The sequence below is a fragment of the Pseudochaenichthys georgianus genome, chromosome 1, assembly GCF_902827115.2.
Source record: "Pseudochaenichthys georgianus chromosome 1, fPseGeo1.2, whole genome shotgun sequence".
Taxonomy (NCBI): Eukaryota; Metazoa; Chordata; class Actinopteri; order Perciformes; family Channichthyidae; genus Pseudochaenichthys; species Pseudochaenichthys georgianus.
In genome coordinates this window covers 9,418,346-9,437,940 of record NC_047503.1, presented here as the reverse complement: position 1 = coordinate 9,437,940, position 19,595 = coordinate 9,418,346, and the positions used below count along the sequence as shown (strand labels likewise).

Below are 19,595 nucleotides of genomic sequence, written 5' to 3'. Positions count from 1 at the left end.
ATGGTCACACTAATCTGTGAGACAGTGGGTTTGGTGTTACTCACACACTAAGAACTGTGTGGATTTTGTTTTCAAGCGTATGTTACTTATGACGTTACATTAGTGCCTCATTCCTGAGCGTGTGTTTTGCATGTGCATAATCAAAATGGTACGGAAAGTATCGTACTACAAAAACATTGTTGATAAAGCAAACAAAAATATGTTTTGGGCTAAAAAATATAATGTGTTCTTTACACACAGTGATCATGGTTTTTAAATATTACACTCAGACAGTTATATAAAGCAGTTTTATTTGTCAAGCACATGGGTGATTATAAATTAAAGTAGATGTAGCTGGACATCATCAAGGAAAACAACTTGCTTAGTCACATAGCAACCTACCAAGACAGCTTGGCTGCAATAGAACAAATATACAAAAAGGTTCATAAGTTATGAAGGAAATTCATGAAGCTGTGAAACTGCATTGCATTCTTCGATTGCTTTACCTCCTGTTTAGTAACCAAGCTTTCCTCGTGCCCCATCTACATTACTGTGTGTGAGGTGGGCTGGAGGTCAGTCCTCGCGGTAATTAAGAGCGGTGCAGGAATGACTCCTGAAACTCTGAATGAATAAGCATTTAAGCCATCGCAATTCCCCGAGTCTTGGAATGTTGTAATACAAGCTGAAGACATTTATATGTTTTGTTCTTTGACATAAAATATGTTAGGAAATACTCCACTTGTGAATGCTTTGATGTGTCATCAAAATGGTGGTTGCTAACAAGTGGCTTAATGAGACTACTAAACGTCATCACGTCAAACATTAGCTATCTGTAGTATAGCGGTGATGACGTTAAGTCATGTGACCGCGACGTAGTTCTTTTTATAGCCTAACGTTAACCTTTTACTTCAGGCGATTGCATTTACGCTTCAAAATTATAAAACTGGTGTTCAAATGTGGAGGTCAACCTGCTGAACAATAAACTGTCTTAGGAATGAGGCTCAAATATAACTCCTGTAGCTGCTGAATGTTGGTTAAGGGCATTGCACATATGTATTAATGAGATCTTTCTTTGTTTATCAGGGTCTCCAAATCTGAGACAAAAGCCTCCCCCACGAAGAGAACCCAACTTGGTAAGACACTTCGCTCCATAGCAATACCCAAGAGGGCTTTCTTTCACATGATTTGATTCAGCAGAAACATGTATGCATCACATAACTACCCCTGATCACAGGAAATAATGTTCTAGCACATTTACAAACACGAGTTACTTATAAAAAGCAGAATAAATACAGTGAATTAGAATAACAACATAAGAAGAACGATTAGTAATTGGCTCCCTGGTTACTGTGAGACTTGCCATAGCAACCATGAAAGCACAGCAATAACACAACAGTATTATTTCCGCAAGTCCTTGATCATCTCAATCCATCACTGCACACTTAAATACTGAACACACTAATAAATATGTTTAATATTTTCATATGCAGCCATACAGCACATCACTTAATAATTGAACATCCTTTATTATGATCTATTTCTTTCTCATTCTTAAGATATAGTCAGATAATGATAGCTTCTTATGATGTCAGCTGCTCACCTCTCTTCCCATTTTCTGCACAGGGACTCCAGTTACCAAAGCCACCAGCACCCCCTGCTGTGGAAGCAGAGTATTACACCATAGCAGATTTCCAGTCCTCCATCTCTGATGGCATCAGTTTCCGTGGAGGACAAAAGGCTGATGTAAGATCTACACTGCCGTCATTGAGATTAGACAGCCAGGGCTCACTGAATATGTGTGTCTTCTGAATACTCCCAAGATACAGAGAAGCAAAGGAGATGCAACCTTGAGATTTGTTTTTTGAACTTCATGACAAATTTGACGCGGAATTTAGGAGAGAGATGAAGATAACATAGATTCCTATATGGTTTTTTTTCCGATTATGTTATGCTGCAAATTAAAGTGTTAAAGTGGCCCTTTTATGGTAATTGTATTTGTATTTGTCTCCATGCTTTAATGTTCAGAAAACTCTTTATTTTTCTCATAATGCCTGTTCTGCAGCTCCTCTTTTCACCCTCTGTCTGAAACCAGTCAGGACGTCTGTCGCACTCTATTTGTAGCCAATGGAGGCGCGAGTACATAGTGATGTCATTGTGTTACGGAGGAAAAACAAAGTAGTCCAATTGAGCCATTAGAGGCAGGGGGGGCTGGGGGGGGGGAGAATCCCTCTGGAGGAAACTCTGGGATTGTAGTCTTTGCAGAGCATTTACATGCACAAAACATTATAACACACACTAAAGGAAAGGGGTAAGCCCAAAAAGCATAAAGGGGCCTCTTAAAAAACATGAAACACTTCTGACAGATTCCATTACTTTAATTGACATCTTTTATCTTCCATTTCTTGCTGTGTAGGTGATAGAGAAGAACCCCGGGGGCTGGTGGTATGTGCAGATCGGAGAGAAGGAGGGCTGGGCCCCCTGCTCCTACATTGACAAGCGCAAGAAGCCCAACATCAGTCGTCGGACCAGCACCCTGACCCGGCCCAAAGTCCCACCCCCAGCTCCGCCTGTCAAGAAGCAAGAACCGGAGGAGGCCCCCCCTCCTGCTAGCTCTGCTGCAAAAGTCTCAGAGCCGGTGAGCAGGCCCGTGTATGAGGAGCCTGAATATGATATCCCTGCAGTCGGATGTGAAGGTGAATCGGACACCGATTCCCTTAAGGATGAACGTGCCCTGGATGTGAAGATCAGCAGCGTGGTGAGCGACAAGTACCGCAGCTCCCCTCCTTCCTGCAAGGCCTCCCCTCCAGTCTGCAAGGCGTCCCCTGTGTTCACTCGTCGGAGAACTTCCTTCAGGTCTGTGGAGGAGGTCTCCAAAGAAGAGTGTATCTATGAGAATGACTTCAGGCCAAGCAGTGGTGCTGAGAGGACTTCAGTCAAAGGTTCCAGTGAGCCGAGTTCCCCAAGGAGCTATCGTTCCTCCACAGTCCCTCGCAAACTCTCCGGATCCTCGCCTTTAGCAGGTAGACCCATGAAGACCATGACGCCAGAGATGACACGGAGAAGCCAGACCCTGGGCAGACACATAGATATCAGCCTGAGCTCTCAGGACAACAGCCCCCACTCTTCATCAGATGAATTGACCAGAGGTTCCAAGAAAGGTGCTCCCTTTACCCGGGATGTGGAGCAGAGAATAGGTCAGAGCCCCTCCACCCGGCCTAAGCCTTCTGTCAGACCTAAACCTCTCCTGACCAAATCTGAGCCCCAGAGTCCTGAGAGGATGGACATCAGCTCTCTGAGGCGGCAGCTGAGGCCTACCAGTCAGTATCGGCCTCATGGCCTCAAACCTACTCGCGACGAATCTGAAACAGGCTCTGTCATATCATCCGAGGACTCCATGTGTTCGCGCAGCACCTCAGATCTCTCTTCAGTATACTCCAAAGGGAGCCGCGGTGACTCGGACGTGGAAGGCCCCACTCTCTACCGCTCCCTGGATGTCTATAAGAAGGTCCAGGACTCTGAGATCAGCTTTCCAGCCGGGGTGGAGGTTGAGGTTCTGGAGAAGCAGGAGAGCGGTTGGTGGTACATCCGTTGGGTATCCGAAGAGGGTTGGGCTCCCTCATACTACCTGGAGCCTGTCAGACAAGTGGGTGATGTGGGTGGGTTCGAACTAGAAGGACACAGGAGTGGCAGGAGTAAGTCCAACAGCCTGGAGAAGAACGAGCAGCACGTTCTGGCCCTCAACAATATCAACATTCAGGGTCTGAGCCAGCATCAGCAGCATCAAGGCTTGAGAAGGAACACTCCGCCAATCCCCTCCAAGCCTCCCGGCGGCTTCTCGAAGCCTTCAGCCGTAGTTAATGGCGGCGTTCGGATGAGGAACGGAGTACGCCAGGTGGCAGTGAGGCCTCAGTCTGTATTTGTGACCACATCACAGCCATCAAAGGATGGACACTACATGACGGGTTCTCTGAGGCGAAACGACACGCTCCACAGAAGCGACCACTACGGTTCCGGTTCTGCCACTCTTGGCGTCCGGCGAAATGCCTCGTTCAGCACCGTGCGGCCACATGTCGTTGTGGAAAGTCAGACGAGGCCCGCAGAGCGCTCCAGCCTGGGATCCTCGGGTAACGCGTTCAGCACAAGCAACGTAAACCAACGCAACGGCATCCCTGTGTCCACCGTGCGACCCAAACCCATCGAGAAGAGCCAGCTGATCCACAACAACCTGGGCAGGGATGTGTACGTGTCCATCGCCGACTACCGGGGCGATGAGGAGACAATGGGCTTCACGGAGGGCACCTGTCTGGAGGTGCTGGAAAGAAACCCCAATGGATGGTGGTACTGCCAGGTTCAGGACAGCCTGCTTCCACGCAAGGGTTGGGTCCCGTCCAACTATCTAGAGCGGAAAAAATAAACCCCACATCCGTCCCGACCCTTTCCTCTATCTTTCCCCTTTTTGATGACTCCAAGGACGTTGGTGGCTCCCTAAGAATGTTACCCACAATCACCCGTAAGCAATATGTCCTTGAACAATGTGCATTTATGACAGTTTGTAAAAAAGAAAGATGTTTTAATCTGAAAAGGAAAGACACTTTTAGTGCTGGTTTACTAAAATGTATACGAAAAGGAGTGTAAAGATTTAAAATATTTTGGCTAAGAGACAGGATGTCGGTTTGGTCCTCCTCGAGTGAGGAAATCTGAAGAGGTAATGTCTTTGAGATATAAATGGTATGAATGGGAGTGACAACCTCTTAAAGAGGTCTGCATCGTGTAATACAGAAGGTGAGCAGGGTAATGGTTTGCTTATTCCTGCCCATCTGACTGATGGCCGATAAGTGCCTTTTGTTGATCACCGAATGGAGGTCCTAAATGGTGGATTGCGAAAAACAATAAATCAACCAAATCTTTTAAGAGTGCCATAGGCCTACGAACACCACCAAGACAATTTGCATAACCAGTTAAGAGCTCCACTATAGAGTGCAAACAAAGTGCAAGATGTCCATCTCGAGTGCTCTGATTGGTCCAACACAGATTAAAGAAAGTAACCGAGGTTTAGACTCAGTCAGCAGAGAATTGTATTTGTTTTAAGCCACAAGCAAACTGAAACCTTTTAATCTCATTATAAGTATTCTTTAAATCATTGTATGTTATAATGTCTCATGTTGATGCAAGTCTTTCATAGAGAATTATTTCTGCTTTCTTGTGACATCTGTTTACCACCGACAGCCTTGAATTGGAAGTTAAACTCCTGGAACACATGCGGGAGATGCTCAGGTTTCAATAATTGGCAAAGTTTGGTCGTAGATTCCTAAACCCCAGAACAACATGTTAATATGGATGTTTTTAATCCCAGCTGTAACTGGGATAACAGATGTGTAAAACCTGTTCAACTTGAAAATAACAGACGCGTTATAGTTTTCTGGAAAATTGTAATTTGCTCTCCAGAAAAAACCCACCTCATACTGTATCTGGGTAGCAAATAACTTTAAACAATTAGTTTACATAGTTTTGGTTTACTGTAGTGCTTTTGGCTCCAGGAACATTTGATTGTAAATATTTAGTTGTTTCTATACATGTAATAATACCGCTGTTGGGGGATGTATTGAGTACTGGAAATGTGGTGAAATAATTGAATCCCAGGGACATATTTTCAAAGCATTTATCCCAAATGTGATCAAACCAAAGAGATCGCATTGGCTATTTTTGTGATTTTTGACAAAACACCTTAAACAATTTTTTGAAAAATCAATACCTGGAAGCACTTGATACCATTTTTAAACTAGAAGTAAGTTTTGATATTAAACAAAACAACATAGTGTGTAGAGTTGTTTCCAATTGTTGTTTGGTTACTTACCATATATTAAAAGATAATTTAATAGAGATAATTCTCCTCACAAACAGAACTGAAACATTTGAATTTAACCTTCTGAGCTCAAATCCAACTTTAAAAATTCAAATGGCTGATGTTCAAGACTGCTGAAATACATTTTCTATTGAGCGGTGTGAGCTCTCGGTACGAGGCAGCACTAGCTTTTCATTATGTTTCTGCTGGACAGTATCACCGTATTAAACCAAGTGCAGTACCTGCTAGATCGCAGTTATCTATTTTAGCGAAACCATATTTGTTTTTGTTTGTTACCCTGTGATCACACAGTGACAATAATGAGGAACGAAGTGGTTCTGTTTTGTGAATTAGTGCACTTTAAATCTGTTGTTTTATGGTGCATTAATGTGAAGATGCAGTCAATACTCAGCATAATATTTATTGAATACATTTTTTTAATTATGTATCTATTCTTCTTTCATCACCTCAAATGAGACAGTAACCTGCAGAGTTTGAGTATAATTGGATAGATAGAGACCTCTAGTGGGGGGTCAGTGGTAATACACATGATTGTACCCAGCCTTATACCTCAGTGCAATACGAAATGCACTGCTGGACGGTGAGAGTCTGGACACATTGTTTTTACTTAATTTGAAATCTCGGTGCAGCTAAAATAATTTGTAACACATTTTTTCGTATTGGGCAATACTTTTTTTTTTTTTAAATTATAAACAGATGTTTTCTCTATGCTGGCTGCTGCAACTTTAGCAAAAAAAGGGCACTTCCTTCATCTTTATTGTGCTTTACATAATGCCTGATTTAAGCATATTTATTATGAATATTTTTATATCTAATGTTGGTTTGACAATCACCTTATTCCTCCACTCAGAATATTATAGCTAAACAGATCATTCTTTTTAAAGAAATTGGACTTCACTCACATTTATATGCAAAATATCATCATTTAATTGAGTATGTGAAGCAATTGCATTTGTTGAAGTATATTAAAACATGTAAGGATACATAATAGAATTCAGAACTAATCAGTTGATTTGCTGTATGCAGTCCCCTTCCCGACAAGACGATGGCATTATGTAAATGTGTTAAATCACTTTGTACATTTCGCTCCAGCACTATTATTATTGCATATTGCTTGTATTGATTGAGCTGAATTTACTTGGCTAAAATAGCAAGGGAATCGTTTTGTGTCGAGCATACATTTAGCTGTGTCTTTATTCATGCTTTTTTTCCTTGTCTTTTTTACCCGATTTGTCAAATTCTGAAATGTACCCGCGAGGAAGTGTGCAATAGATAAGAAACATCATCATGCTTCAACAAGACGATGAGAATTACAGGTGTAGAAAGAAAACCGTCAACAATGCCATTTCATCTGCTGGGAGTAGATGCTCCCCGTCAAACTGCCAGTCGTGAGCTTTTACCGTCGTTTCAAGTGTATGGTTTCAAGAGGATCTCAAAGAGCAGATGTGTTAGCGTTGGAAAAGTCATCGGACCAAAGCCGTCGTAGTGACATCTCATTATCTCCTGACGGGACGGACTTTTATAATAACGCGCATGAGAATCTCTGGACAGTGACTGTGAACGGCATGGCAGAAACCCACTGACCCGTTCTGTGCTGACTTTACAGCCATCTGGGGTCTTTCCTCACGGATGGAGAGTCAGGGGCCCATCATCAGGGGCCTCAGCGGCCTGTCACGTTCGTGCCTGAATGGAATTTTGATAGTTTCTTGTTTTTGTGTTGTTGTTTTCTCCTTTTTTGTTTGTTCTCTGGAGTGTGTCCTCTCAGCACACGCAGAAGCCTCTCTTGACATTGAGCCCACCATTGAGAGTGGTCAAGTCAGATGTTTTTCCTCACCAATCACCACGACGGAAGGTGACATTTGGAACCGTCTCTGCGGTCAACAAGAGAGCAGGGAGATGAACGCTCCTTCAGGCCATTTCAGTTCAATCCATCAGCTTCCAGGATTGTACCCCAAAAATAGAAAAAGCTTTATTTGTCTCTGTGCTCAGCCCCAGGCAGGCCTTATCCATGCGCTACATACTTACCGCGTGTACAGGCCAATACACATTGTTCCCTCTACTGTTGGGGGGCTTGTGTCCACAGATGCTTTTGTCCGGCTGGTTGTCTCCACCTTACAGGATATACCCTGATTGCTTTCTTGCTGAGAGTTATATGAGAAGAAAAGGCCTACTCTCGTTGTTAAAACATAAGCCCCCCTCAACTCCAACAAATATGTAGCTCTCTGTTAACCCACTTGTGTGTTTGAGCTTCACTTCGCAAAACGATATAAGTGAGTTTTTTACTTTAATTACTAATAGGGGAGTGCTTTTCTAAACTTAGTTAAATTAGGGTTAAAGGTGTGTCAATGCGCCAATCGGCTCCAGCGTGGAATGTTTAGCTCCTCCCATTTTGTATGTGGAAAATTAAAGCCTCCCATTAATATAAACTGAGAATTACATAAGAGTTTAGTGAATAATAAGCATTGTGTTATGCTCCAACTATATATAGGCCTATGCATATATTCTGGAATTTCAATGCACCAGAAAAAGTAGATGCAATTAGAGGACATATTTAACAAGGTAATTAAAGTGTTTTGTTAAATCACATGTATTTTTTAAACGTCTTAAACCAGGTCTGTAGAAAATATTGTATTATGAAGCTAAGACACACGGTTATCTTAGCTTAGCATACTTAGAGTAGCGGGACACAACTAGCCCTGAGAATGAAATAAAACGTAAATACTTAATACCTAAGACTTCAAACACAAATATTTTGATTTTACACTTAGTTGACAAAACAAAATGCCATAAATCACTGCACCTGGCCAAGAGATAATCCCGGCTGCAACCACACATTTTATCTGCCTATCTTTGGTTTCTGTAGCCATCAAATCAATGACATAAATCCAGATAATATAATTATTGAGCTTTAGGGAACGGTAGGTGGTATTTTTCCTCCTTTAGATAGAACTTCGCTAGCTAAGTTTACCCATCCTTCTAATTGTTTTGATAAGCTAATTATCTCTTGCCTTTAGCTTTTTATGTAGCATCAAGATATGAGAGTTGTCTCAATCATCTTATCAAACTCTTCTCAAAAAAGCAAAGTTTATTAACCGAAACGACAAAGTGTTCTTTGAGGTTACAGGCTTCTTTTTCATACCAGCTCAGCCTCGTTCAGCGACACCACTCTCAAACCTCAGTGCACCCCCACGGCACAATGGAAATGGGATTGGCAGTTGTAATATGTCTGCATCCGGCATGCCAACACACTATAGAGGCTTCTCAATACTCAAATGTCCCCTCCTCGACTCCCCTCCTCGATACTTAGACCCGCCCACAGGAAATGCGAGCGGAGGACCGAGGAGAGAGGAGGGGAAGCAGCAGACGTTTAAAGAAATGAGAACTCCTCTCCTCTGAGCGGTCATATTAAAGCGACGTCCGTTCATTATTACGTGATAACAGCTGCATCAGCTGTCGAGTGTTTTGTCATATTTTATAATCTCTGTTAGATCAGCTGAACATTGTTCCCCCACATATTTACTTTGAATTCATTGAGAGTGCGGTATAATGAGACAATAACAGGCTACAGATGCGGACACACACACACAAATATATTTATATAAATATATGCAATTTAAAGTATGAGAGCACTCTCATAATAACGTAACACAATCAGAGACTGGATATATCCCCCCCCCTCTCTCTCTGGTCGCTGAAATGGGGAATTGAAATTACGGGCCAAAAGTTGTATTTGCAAGTATTAAAAGTAAGGACATCAAACCAACTGAGACCCGTCTGTCCGCGGCATCTGCGCACTGTACAACACACACACCTACACACTGTACAACACGCACCTACACACTGTACAACACGCACCTACACACTCTACAACACACACCTACATACTGTACCACACACACTAAAGCATAATCAGGCTACAGCCGTTGTGTATTTTATTATGTGAAGCACTAAATGGTTTTAGAAAAATATGGACTCTTTGTAGATATCTACTAAACTAAAGCAAATAAAGAGAGTAGGCCTGTTATACTGAGTGATATATATTTTACACACTGCTCTGCTTTCTGTACCTCACAGCTGTTCTCACTGTAAACATCGCGTTGCGATGAGAGCAGGTTCTCAAATAATATCCAGGGGATGCATACAGAGCTGTCATTGGCTGAGCTAAGTCCGGCCGTGCGTCACGCCTCCACCGTTCCCGGAAATGCATCCGCGGAGGAGCCGTGGAGGAACCATCAGTGTATCCTCGGTTATAGCTCCTCCAGAGAGCCTCCTCGACGCTCGATCCTCGGTCCTCGGTGTGCATTTAGAGAAATGAGACGTCCTTCAAAATGGCGCGCTGAAATTCATTTCCGGGTCACTACCGGAGGACCGAGGAGTCGAGGAGGGGAAATTTGAGTATTGAGAAGCCTCTTATGATGAGGACAAACCAGTGTATTGATAAATCCCCGGAGGTTCACTGGCACTGCACCGGCACTCTGGTTTTGTTCCTTGCTCTCTTTTTATTTTAACAAATGGACGGCACCTCAGGCGTGAAACACCTTAAACCATGTAACCCCAAACACAAGCTGCGTATTCCTCCTGTGTCTCCCCTTCCTCTTTCTTTCTTCCCTCAACACTTATTTCCATATCCGTCCTTCCTCGACACAGCTGAGCGGTCCCGGTGGAACCATTGAGAAATCCAGAAGGGTTCGAGTGGGGTGTGTGTGTTTCTGCATGATGAGATGGATAGTTTGCAGGTGCACTTAGAAGAAGATAATTTAGAGGTCAAGGAAGAAGTTTGTGAGAGCAGGGCGCAGGGAGAAGGATCGGAAAGTGGATTCTAGGAGACGAGATGAGAGAAGCTCTGCTTTAATTGGAGAAGGCTAATGGGTAATGTTTCCACTCTGAAAACTATGACAAATAGTTCCTTCTGACGGGGAACCCATTTCATCCAACTCCTTATACCCTCCTTCAACAACACGCAGCGTAATGAGCTCTCAGCTTCTTCTTAGCTGTGATCTCATTGCTCCAAACGATGTTGTAATTGCAGCACTTGAAGTTCTCGAAGCTTCTTTTGCCATAAACTGCAAGTCAGCGAGTGACGGGCGAGTTCTCAGCTCTGAAGCTCCTCTCAGTCTCACTCTCAATCCACAGAATAACTTTAAAAAGTGATCCCACGTCTTATCGTAGCTCCTTTTTGCTGTCAGAGTGCTCAGATCTTATGTAGCCCTGAGGGGGTGAGAGTCGAGCGCAGTGTTGGAAGAAAGTTTTTTGGAATACGACGGTAAAAAAAAGGCTTGAAATGGTGGATTCTTACTTGTTTTGCCTTGTGTTTTTGTTGAGAAAAGAATGTAATGTTGCGGAAGTGTATCACAGGATTGGAAGTGTTTGTTCACATCTAATGAAGCTTGAATTAAATATCAAAATAAATCAAGAAAGGGCTTTGAAAGTCACCCAGCTCTGGAATAGAGTGATGGAGTTATAAAGGTTAACAGAAGGAGGGGTAGGTTTGATAAGAAAGTTTTAGCAAGTGTGCTTGAGGTATTTAGGAAGATGATTATGTATGTTTTTTTTACTAATGAGTTGCTTTTGTTTGAGTTAGTGTGAGGGAAGAAAGGAAAAGAATGAGTAAAGCTGCGGGGTTTGGTGTAAAACAATGCAAAATCCCAGGCGCTTACATCAGAGTATGCTGATTATTTATGTCATTCTGAAAACTTCCTCATGGAATGCATTGTTTGAGGATCCGGCGGGCATCAGCGGGAGCCTTCTCCGGGTGGGGGGGGGGGGGGGCTGTGTCGAGGAATGAGGCGCGCAGCTGTGTCTCTGTAACTCTTTTCTTTGTCTCGGTTTGAATCCCTGTTTCTAATTAGCACAACAGTGTGTCTTAATTAACCTTCCCCAGGCAGACGATACTCCAACGCTAACAGCTTCCTCCTAATCGCCAACACCGCTGCGGCGGCTGCCATCCTGCGCGGGGGCCTCAGCCATATTTTAGCGTTGGAGCCGAGCTGTCACCAGTGATTGATGTGGAGTTAAAGCTGAGGTCGATTTATGAGAAAGTGGAGACTGTTTTTAGCCTGGATGTTGAATTTATAGAATATAATCTGTCACCACCCCGCTGTGGAGAGCAGTGTGCCAAACGACAACAACACCTTGGAAGCCCGACGCCATCACTCTCTTGATCTGTACACTGACTAAGACGATCCGTTACCAGCATTTCAAACACAACAAGAACTACGGGCCTCGAGTTGGACGAAAGGAGGTGCTATTCTTTCATTTCTGTTTTCTTTATTTTTGTATTACCATTGTTGTTATGCAAATTGTGTTTAACTCTTGCAAGCTCCTTGTTTTCAAAAGGTATGCCATGAGGAGCTTTATGCCACTGTTACAGTGAATGTATCCTCCAATGAAGAGTCGTCTGTCCTCATGGTGACAAGGCCTCATGGATCTGTTGAAAGCATCGTTACACTAGGACAAAAAACAATGACATCTAAAAGACTGTCCAAATTCCTTTCTGATTGGAGACATTTTGCACATGTGCATTCCTTTTGAAAACAGGACATTTTCTTATCTACCCCTTCATTTTGACAAGTCTTGTTCCTTTTTTTGTATCTTGTAATGTACATGTTTACATTGTATCTCACATTGCCCAAACGAGAAACAATATTAAATGTATTATCTTTGTTGTTTTAGAGCGGGTCCTTTTCATTTATCTCACACTTCCAGTCACATATGCCACTTACTGCAGGTAGAGAGCCGAAAACCCCGTTTCGCTGCTATAGCTATTATGTGACAGTAATGTTACAGATTGAGACATTTATCTTTATTCTCCTTATTGTTCGGGGCAGATTAAATGAGTTTAGATGTGGGAGGAGCAGAACAATGCAGCTGGTTATAAAAAGGTATGAGTTATGAGAGGAAAGTGAGAGCGGGTTCAGTGGACGAATGAAGACGAACGAGCTCTCGGAGACCCAGTTTCCTTCTAAAGAGGAGAGACGAGAATTCTTGCTCCCCTGTTTCCAAACGTGTGTGGAGAGATGTATCCTTTGTGTCGAAAGTTAGAAGAAATTCAGCACACACCTGCATCCCAAAGAATCACCACAGACATTCACCTCTTAAAGCACGAAGCTACAGGTTTTCAGGAGGTTCATTCATAAAGTATAGCATTTAAAGCATTAGCAATGGGTTAACATTGCTATATTACGACTATATAAGATGTTATGGATATAGGCTCACATACAGTACGTAAGTTAGCATACGGTTGACAGTTGTTTGTCTATCACGAGAAATTGAAGTCCAATATTTACTGTACTTACAGTATAGAATTTAGCTTAGTCAGTTACTTAGCACTAGTTTAGTTTTAGTATCCACTAGGGGTGTATCGGTGTTTGTCCCGAACCGTCACGGTTCGGCACATGCAGTCACACGACGAATACGCCTTTTTTCTGAAGGGAAAAAAGTCTATCACTCAGGGCAGTATCCATTACACATAATCCAGGGGGCGGTATTCCGCCTAAAAGCTGTTTGCCTGCCGCCCTTAAACAACAAATGAAGAACAAGAAGAAAACACAACAAAACGAACAAAATACAAGAAGAAGAGAAGTTAATATGGCGATTTCAGATTGTCACCGTCACCTGTCACTACCCGATCTGCAGTGCGCATGTGCGAGATGGTCCGCCATATTGGACAACTCCGTACGGCAGCCCAAGTAGGACACTGGACACAGTGGCTTTTGGCAAAGCTCAAAAAGAAAACTCGAGAGGGATGAGTTATTGTTATTACAACGTGACTTCACTATTAATGGAAATGGATTTAATTTCTGTTAATATTATGTTTGTTATATTTTTCATTCGTTTTACCGAAAAAACTTGATTTAATTGTATTTAAAATAACATTTCCAAAGAAATAGATCCTTCGAATCTGCCTGTTCAGTTTCTGTTTGAATGTGAAGGGTTACATGAAAAAAGCTCGTCTGGCCCTCTATGCGATTCACAGAGGGCCCGCTATAGTAAAACAACGAGAGAGTAATGTCAAGTGACAGTACAATTGACCAATCATATCTTCCCTCTAAATGAGAGGGCTTTATTATCGCAGACTTTATGACAAGTTCCGCCCGCTGCGCTGCCAAGTTTATGCATGTGATATATCAACGGGTCAAGCTAGGCGGAATTAGCATACGTTCATTCACGCTGGCTCACGTTAGTGATAGTGATGACATCGTTGCGAAACTACTAACCGAGTCTTTTTCAAGAATGAGTTACACGGATACATTGGAGTTAATTACCAAAGGGCGACCAACACCACAGCTTAATTTGGTTCAAAAAACCAAACGGTTCGAGAGGCATTTTAATATCAGCAATTACGCCAGATACAACTGGATGACCGGATCAACCAGGGAACAAAAGCTGTACTGCTGGGATTGCTTGCTTTTTGGAGCGGACAGTGGGTCATGGGCCAGAGATGGATATTCTGATTTAGGAAGTTTATCCAATTCAGCACATCGACATCAGAATGCTTCAGGTCACCTCAGAGCTACTATTCGGCTTAAAACATTTGGGGACACCAGGATAGAGCTCCAGCTGGATGAGCAACAACGCCGGGGTGTCATCCTTCATAATGAAAAGGTGAAGAGGAACCGAGGAATTTTGAAACGCCTCATAAATTGTGTGGTGTACTTGGGCAAGAAGGAGTTGCCGTTCCGAGGTCACGATGAGAGTGTAACTTCATCAAACAAGGGGAATTACATAGAGTTGCTGGATTTAGTGGCAGAATATGACAGCGACCTACACACACACCTCGCCACATCAACAGTATTTACCGGCACATCTTCAAGGATTCAGAATGACCTGATCAGCGCTGTCGCTAGTGTAATGACGGACAGCATGAAAGAGGAGCTGAGGAAGGCACCTTTTGTTGCGGTCATGTTGGATGAAACGACAGACATTAGCAACGTGGCGCAGATGTCATATGTGCTTCGATATGTCACTGACGATGGGATAAAAGAGCGTTTCTTCAAGTACGAAGATGTGACAGAGGACAAACGAGCAGAGGCCATAGCTACACGGCTGCTGGAGTTCCTGAGGGAGAGTGGCTGTATTGACAAAGTGGTCGCGCAGTGCTACGATGGAGCAGCTGTTATGGCCTCTGGATTGAATGGGGTGCAAGCGAAAGTTAAGGAAACAATTCCACAGGCCCTTTTCATTCACTGCTATGCTCACATCTTAAATCTCGTCTTGTCAAAGGGAGCTTCCAAGATAAGAGAGTGTAAGGTCTTCTTCTCCCACCTCTCTGGCTTGGCCACCTTTTTCAGCCGCTCAGCAAAGCGCACCAAGCTACTGGATGATATTTGCCAGCATAGGCTTCCACGGGCAGCTCCTACTCGCTGGTGCTTTCATTCTCGCTTGGTGTGCACAGTGGCAGAGAAGACCAGGGAATTGAGAGAGGTAAGATAATAATAACAATGAACGTAATGGAAATATTAACAATAATAAAGAAATGATTTAGTGTTGGAAACTACCCACTCATAAAAACATGAAGGTAAAGAACTATGCTAGTATTACATTAAATGAAAAGCTAATCTTAGTGTTTACTGGAGGTCTATAAGTTGTTTTTTCTAAACTAAGCATTACTCTCGTAGGTGTTCGAGCACATCGTAGACCATCACACAGAGTTTGATGAGGAAACTGTTCATTGCTCTGATGGATACATCACCCTCCTTACCAGCTTCGATTTCAGCTTTTGGTTGAAAACCTTCCACGCTATCTTCTCCTACTCGGATGTTGTTTTTGAAATACTTCAGAACAAAGGTTTTGATATGCAGTTCTGCCTGGCCAGAGTGGATCAGCTACAGTGACAAATTGAACAGGAGAAGGGGAACTTTGACAGCGACTACGATGAAACCCAGGCTTTGGATGGTCCTCCGCGCGGCCGTGGAGCTCAAGGAGATGTTCGTGCACGGTACAGGGAGCTCCACTGCAGCGTAATTGACAGCCTGCTAACCCAGATTTCCAACCACTTCAGTGACCACAAAAAGCTGGAATTCCTGGCCCTTCTGGACCCGCAACAGTTCGTGCATTACTGTAACTATTTCCCAACTGCTGCCTTGAACAGTTTGATGGAGAGCTATGGTGGATATTTCGACCAGCCTCGACTGCACACGGAACTCGCCGTGATGTACGGCATGTCTGACATTTTGGGGAAAAGCCCAGCCGACATTCATCAGCTTCTCCTCAAAAAAGGACTGAGTGAAAGCATGAAACAGGTGTACACCCTTTCATGCATCATCCTGACAATACCTGTGTCCACTGCCTCTGTGGAGAGGTCCTTCTCTGCGCTGAAGCGCATCAAAGCTACTCGAGGTCCACGACTGGGCAAGTCCGACTGTCAGACTTGGCCTTAATTTCGATCGAGAAGGAATTGCTGATTGCTTTAAAAGCAAAGGATCAGCTGCATGACGACGCCATGAAGTTCTTCATCCGAAAGGACAGGAGGATGGACTTTGTGTTTAGGTGATTTGATCATCAAAGGTAAGCCAAAGTGATTTTCAATGTGGGCCGCCGTGCCGACTTAATTCATTTGTAATTGTTACTTGGCTGTGGGTGCCCTGTCGTGATAGGTGTTTATATAAATGGTGTTGTTTTGTGTGGTAGAGGGTCGCTGTCATTGATGCGTTTTGCACCCCGGGCCGCTGTTTTGATATTCCGCTGAAGTATACTATAGGCTGTGACGTAATCACTTTTTCTTTTTCTTTTTTCGAGGGAAGAGGCGGGTGGGGTCAGAGGGCCTAGGTAGAAAAGTCACGGCTCGCCACTGCCATTAAGACCCATCCCATCTCACTCCTCATGCTGAAACCTACCAATCAGAGTAGGGGCGGGTCTTCATAGAATACGTTTGGGGAACAAAATCAAGCTTTTTAAAAGGCGAGTGGATTTTGGCAGGCGGTGAGTGCGGACCAACGATTGAACGATAAAAAGAACGGCTCTCATGAAGTACGACTCGGTTCCCCTCGTTCGTACCAAAGAGCCGTTCAAAAGAATCGGCTCGTTCGCGACCGACACATCACTATCTCCTTGTAACATGTAAAATCACATTACAACGTACCCCAGTCCATCTGTTTAGCCTTTAGCAAGTAGTAGAATAGCTGCCAGAAGTTATCGTTTGGCTCAGGGGTGTGGACGCGGATCAGTGATACTTCCTGCAGACTCGTGCGGACTCAGAGCCGTAACCGTATAGCAGATCCAGAGATCCAGACTCATCATCGAAGGTCCCAGTTCCCGAGCATACCCGCGGGAACTGGGAAGTCATTTTATTTAGGGGGTGCGGACAAAAGTGGGGAGAGATTTCAACAACAGTGACATGACGTTTTTCAAATGTATACCATTCGCAGCCCCGCCTCCAGCACCCCTACTTCCGGCGGCTATTGTGCACGAGTCAACAGCAGACTCAGAGATTCGCAAATCCTGACTCACTGTGCAAAAAATTGCAGACTCGTGCGAACTCTGAGCCGTAACCGTATAGCAGCAGATCCAGAGATCCAGCAGACTCGTCGTCATGCACGAGTCAACAGCAGACTCAGATTCGCCAAATCGCAAAATAACCCTTTTTTTTGTGATCAACATTTTTTATTAAAGCAAAAGACACTGTGTAGCTGAGGTTAATGTAACGTTAGTTTAATATGCTCGTGAAATGCAACAACTTTTGGGTTTCACCGGTAGGATTTCTACGCTGACTCATATGACTCAAAGCACTCGTATGATCCGGATCTCTTCAATAACTGACTCAGCAGACCGAGCATGGGAAGTCATTTTATTTAGGGGGTGCGGACAAAAGTGGGGAGAGATTTCAACAACAGTAACATGACGTTTTTCAAATGTACACCATTCGCAGCCCCGCCTCCAGCACCCCTACTTTTTATGTGTCCGTAAAAGGATCCGAATTTGCCATCTCTAGAGCGCATGTGCAAAATGATCCGCCATATTGGACAACTCCGTACAGCAACCCAAATAAGACACTTGACACAGTGGCGTTTGGCAAAGCAGAAAAAGACCACGCAAAAAACCCGACAATATTAATCTGAACGAGAGAGATGAGTTATTGTTATTACAACGTGACTTCACTATTATTTAACAACTCCTTTTATTTGGTCATTTTATTATATTGGGTTAAGTACATTGTCAGAATAAGTGAGAAATGGATTTTACTTCTGTTAGACAGCTATCATACATACGAAGAAATATTGACTGTGAATGTATGCAATATGTATGGCATTCATAATTTATATCTGATTACATTAACTGTGAATGTCCTTCATTTTATTTCAAATTAAATTAAATAACAAAAGATTTTTGTATAGATATTTGAGACGTTTATGACTCGCGCATGCGCGATGCAAATCGGGCAGCCGTCTAGACATCAAATGTCCTATTAGAGTTGCCGTATGGGGTATTCCAATATGGCGGACCATCTCACATATGCGCACTGCAGATAGGGCAGGGATGCAGATCGGGTAGTGACACATAAAACACACGAGCTAGAAGACCCACCCACTTCTTTTAAATCAGCTGTGTGGGAACATGTTGGGTTCCCTGTGGACTACAATAACGATGGAGTGTGAGTGGTGGATCGGGAGGCCAGTGTATCGGGAGGTCGGTGTGTCAGCGTTGTTCGACAGCAGTGCGGTATGCTAATGGTAACACACGCCAAACATGCTAAATGATATCAGAAGGCATCACCCAGATTTGCCAATCACCGGCGAAAGACAACAGCAGTTCAACAGCTTATCCCCGTTGTTTTTAAGACGCCAATAGACATGAAAGCCGAGAGACCAAAATAAATAACGGAAGCAATTGGCATATATTTCAATGGCTATACGCCATTGAAACACTTTCTTATTATTTATTTTGTAATATTTTCAAGACATTATTTTTAGTTTTACAGCTTGACACCTTTTTGTTTGACATCAGCCATTATAGATAATGTGGCCATCTGAGTGTGTGTGGTACTGTTTGTGGTTTGTTTTTAACTGTGTAATACAGTTAGTTATTCAAAATGTTAGAGTTCCTTCTTTTTATACTGAAACTTGCACTACTGTTCAAAAATAAATAACAACAAACATGGAATTATGCATTTGGGACTTTTTTTTAGCTTTTTCTTGTTGTACCGAACCGTGACCCCCAAACCGAGGTACATACCGAACCGTGAATAATGTGAACCGTTACACCCCTAGTATACACAAATATCAAGATAGTGCTAGCTTTATTTTTGGTCTTCACAGATATCTAAGTCTTTAGCTCAGGGGTGGGGAACCTCCGGCCCCGGGCCATATACGGCTCGCGAGACCATTTGAAACGGCCCTCGAGGTAATTTATAAACACATGCAAAAAAGAAAAACATTTAAGAAATCTAGACCGCAAAATAATTTTAAACAAGCGAGTGCCTGTTTTTCCTAGCCAAGGTTAGGGTCCTTGAACACAACAAGAGCCTAACGTGTCATCACGTGGTATATGTCTCGTCTGACAGGGGTGCAGTTCTGACGGAGAGCACCAGAACGCCGCTCCGCTCCGGCACTTCCAAAATTGCAGTACCCATAAGTCTTTAGTTGAAAGCCCAGTGGTGATCTGTTCATCTGTCATACTGATCATACAGTCAATAACTTTGTTGTTATTAGCATCTGGTTAGCTAGCTATGCTAACGAATATAAGCTTTTTCTACAACCAGTGAGGTAAAGGCACATCTTTATATGATCATCATAGTTATAAAAAAATAAGAGAATAA

General features: G+C 43.2%; 1 protein-coding gene across 4 annotated transcripts in view; it reads left to right on the top strand.

The window, feature by feature from the left end:
- The window catches only part of sh3pxd2aa (SH3 and PX domains 2Aa), a 128,078-nt gene extending 115,565 nt beyond the window's left edge, over positions 1–12,513 (top strand). For all 4 annotated transcript variants that reach the window (XM_071204191.1, XM_034083098.2, XM_034083013.2 and 1 more), the window contains 3 exons: positions 1,063–1,112; positions 1,603–1,722; positions 2,393–12,513. In XM_071204191.1, the coding sequence (XP_071060292.1) occupies positions 1,063–1,112; positions 1,603–1,722; positions 2,393–4,393 (2,171 nt within the window). In that variant the 3' untranslated portion in view covers positions 4,394–12,513. The remainder of the gene's footprint in view (positions 1–1,062; positions 1,113–1,602; positions 1,723–2,392) is intronic.
- Positions 12,514–19,595: the final 7,082 nt, after the last annotated feature.